The sequence below is a fragment of the Coffea eugenioides genome, chromosome 2 (genome assembly GCF_003713205.1).
Source record: "Coffea eugenioides isolate CCC68of chromosome 2, Ceug_1.0, whole genome shotgun sequence".
NCBI lineage: Eukaryota > Viridiplantae > Streptophyta > Magnoliopsida > Gentianales > Rubiaceae > Coffea > Coffea eugenioides.
In genome coordinates, this window is record NC_040036.1 from 25,297,928 (window position 1) to 25,301,788 (window position 3,861).

The 3,861-nt window shown below is 36.4% G+C and overlaps 1 protein-coding gene across 1 annotated transcript; it reads right to left on the reverse strand.

The window, feature by feature from the left end:
* Window positions 1-243: 243 nt before the first annotated feature.
* LOC113760687 (auxin-responsive protein SAUR36-like) lies at window positions 244-1,396 on the reverse strand. The gene has a single exon (XM_027303364.1). The coding sequence runs from the start codon at window positions 1,021-1,023 to the stop codon at window positions 487-489; it is 537 nt and encodes a 178-aa protein (XP_027159165.1). The 5' UTR covers window positions 1,024-1,396; the 3' UTR covers window positions 244-486.
* Between the last annotated feature and the right edge of the window lie 2,465 nt (window positions 1,397-3,861).

Here is a 3,861-nt window from a genome sequence, read left to right on the forward strand (position 1 = left end):
AATAGAAACACGGACAATGATTCCCCAATATGAAATGAAAACTTCACAACAAATTGTAGTGTTTAAAGTAAAACCAAAAGACAAGCATTCATAATTCCACACCAATAAATTCGTAAGAACGAATTTTTGCCTACCTTAGATTCCATCGAGTGTCTTAAACGTATATGTATTATGTAGCAATCATGGATAGTATTTAAAGAACAATAAAAAGGATTAGACATCAACTTTCCAAAAAGTAGGGGATAAAAAGGAATCAAATGACATGGTAATATAGGGAAAATTGGACTATAATCTCTATAAGCTGTACACCTAAAAATCTATTACATCTATCAAAGATGATATGAAAGCCATAAAGAGAAAAGATAAGAAGATTCTTAAAACACACACAGGCCAAAAAAATTATAATTTTTTTTGGTAGAACCCGGAAAAATAAATAGCTCTAGACAACCATGGATTATCGTCATCATCATCACGTAAGCTTGAACTTCAAGCTTGCCGCTTCCAGGTCAACAGTTTCCGGGTACTCCGGCCCTGCTTGATCCGGGTCTGAACATGCTCAAACTCCGAGATCCGACAAGGAATAGTAATAGCACCCGGATGATTATACCCGAATTCCTCCTCGGCCTCCCTCAGCAGCTGACCAAACAAAGGGTGATTAAAGTAAATCACAGGCACCAAAACCCTTTGAAAATCACCACCTGTCTGGCCCACATAGATCGCCATATGACCTTTCGGCACCTCCACCGGCTGTGGCTTTGCTCCAAGCGGTTCTTGCCCGGTTTGCATGCAGCCACGGCTCATGGCCCGACCCTGGACCAAATTCTTGGAGGAGGCGCAGCAGATGTCTTTGGCTTTGGACCTCAGATTGTGGGTCCAGCTGATCAGTCTGGAAATGGCGTTAGCCCGATAAAATGGATGCGGGTCCAGCCGGTGATACCTCATCGGCAAACTGTGTCGGCGGAAAACAGACCGGAAAATTGTGTTGACCCGGTGTCTTAGCAAGAAACCTCTGATCTTGCCCATGTTTTGGAAGGAAACAGAACACAAGAGAAATTTTAAAAAGTGCAGAAAACGGATTCTTGGTGCAAGCTTTCGAGTTCGGGTACTTGCTAAGAAAAAGGCCAAGGGTCAGCTATGGACATGGCTAAACGGAAAAGAGTTAGACAAACTTCAGATAGAGAAGTGGGCACGTTGGACATGGCTTACAAAGTCGACGTTACTGAGGAATGGTGAGTTTTTCTTTTTCATCCGAAGGTTTTCGATGCCTACGAAACATGTCTCGAGCTCCTCCTATTGCTTTCTGGTTTTCAAGGTGGAAATGCTTCGGGCAGTGGTTTGGAATTGGTAATCCAATAGGAAACGTAAGCAAAGGAATATATATATATATAAATATATAGGAGGGGTCGGAGAGATTGAAGGGTCAAACTTCAGAGCAGGGGAAGGTGGAGTGAAAGTTTCTTGGCAAATAGTCAGTTGTAAAGAGTCAGCAAGCAATTTGATGGAGGGCCTATGAAGCAATTTCCGTATATTTTAACTCGAAGAAAAAGAAGCTGTTGAGATCAGAATTTTTCATGCGTTGGCCAATTATCATTGTGAACGGCTAGAAAAAAGGGGCCCTTGGGAATGGGATGCTTTAGTCTTCCCAAATTAGTGGAAATTGAAGGGGCAAGCAGTTTGAATAGTAGTACTTACGATTTAATAATTAATGTAGTAGGCAACAGCTTGCAGCAATTTGTGTTTTTTTTTTTTTTATATTAACAGTAGTAATTGAATTGGCAAGTCATAATTACCGCTGGCATGCAACAAAGCAATGGAGTCACAATGGAGTGTAATTTGTTTGTGCAACCAAATCTCTACTCTACCCTGTATATAGTTTTTTATTTATCATTTAAAAGATCAGTGGAACAAAATAATTGGCTTTAGAATCGAGTTATTGAAATGCAAATCTTTGTCGGGTGTGCCTCTAATACATTTGAGTGGAAAAGGGAAATGTTATTCTTTTTTTTTTTTTTGTTAACTACACTCTCACGATTTATTCTATTATATAATCTAATAAATGAAAATTATATGATAAAGATGATAATGGAAATGTCAAATTAATGTCAAAAACTTTCAATCTTAAATTTTCTTTTGGGGGTAAGTTTCAACATCAATTACTTTTCACAACTCACCTTATTTCTTTTTTTTTTTAATGCAAAAAGTATTTCGATTAATACTCTTGCAACAGAGATAATACGAAAGTCTAAATGAATTACATAACTGTATCCAAATTAACTCCCTAACTAGATTTAAATCTTTGATATATTGAGACAAGAGATTTGAAAAAAAAAAAAAACTAAATACTAATTGATTGCTAGAATTGAGGGGTCATCTCGTGATTACACCAAAATGGAATTTTTAAAATGTTTGAGATTGCACCAATGAAGAATAAATAGGCGAATATTTATGTCTAGTGTGGACCAGTTTTGAATGGTTTTCATGAACTTGGCAGGATGTATCAACGTGTTCATTGCATTTCCTTCCACCTTCGTCACATTATTATTTTTATTTTTAAATAAGTTTTCTGTTTTAAGGTGCCCCGATTAGTACATTTAAATAACACTCAATCTATTATCATCTGAGTACACGTATTAATCGCTATTACCCTCTCTTTTATTTATACACTTTCCTTAATTGACTTTTTTTAAATAAAAAAAAAAAACTTAAAACGTACCGTGTATTTTTTTTTTTTTTTTTTTTTTTGTATTTTGAGGATCATTTATTTTTTTTTTTTTTTTTTTTGTATTTTGAGGATCATTTAATGAGTACCCATTAAACAAATCTTTTTGCATTTTCTTAGGCTGCTAAAAACGACGGCGGGTGAGACTGACTGGGGCAATTGATTGATTATTCAAAGTTGGAGGAGAAAACGCAACAAAAGAATGGGAGGGCGGTTCCCAGGAAACCAATGAGCAATACCCACGTATACGCTGGGATTGATACTGCAAGAATTTTGGAATATGCGACAAAGACCAAGACCAGGTCTTCAACCGGGTTATTCTTATAGTACTAGTTACTAAATTTCATCACGTCGCCACTTGCCACCAGATCCCTCCATGGTAAAGTTACATCAGTTAACCATCACTCATTCAATATCTAGTCTAGTGGCTGAGGAATATTTCTCTGGCTAGTATTTTGTTTGATCGACGTCAAAAACAGCAAGAATCATGCGCAAACAATAATACATCAACCATATCCTCAGGACCATTTTTAGATTGTCCTGTTTTAGCTGCCTGTAATCTGGGTTTTTATCAAAATGGAGGAAAGTTTTGAGAAGAAAAAAAAAAAAAAGGAAATATAAGCTTAAGCTTCTAACTAGTTTTATTTCAGTTGTTTTATGCCTATATTTCGATGTGTTTGATATTGATGTAGAACGAGGGAAGTGTGGATTCCACAAGACTGTCAAAAAATCGATTAGGGTTCTTAATTTGGGCAGTCTAATATATTTTTATTTAATTTTTGTTAGAATTATTATTCTTATTATTCATTGTAATTATGTTGGCAAGACATGAAAGAAAGAAGAAATCGAGACTAGTTTTAGCTAGTAAAAATCTGCGAGCAAATCCAACCACACGGCTTGTGGGTTGGGAGGTTAAGGGTTCAAACATTGACTCCCATCAAAGTTGTCACTTAATATAGTTTCTTTTAGATCCATACGAGTGTATAATGCACTGATAGGAATAAGCGTAGATGTACATGATGATAATTGACAAAAAAAAGAAAAAAGAAAGAAAGAATCCAACCAGGCACGAAGCAAATGCTACTGCAAATCTAATCCATAAAGGAATCCAACTCTCTCCGTCAATCGACGACTAAATCCAG

What these genes read in the sequence shown, in the direction of transcription:
- LOC113760687 (XM_027303364.1), bottom strand. Translation starts at nt 1,023, where the DNA reads ATGGGCAAGATCAGAGGTTTCTTGCTAAGACACCGGGTCAACACAATT.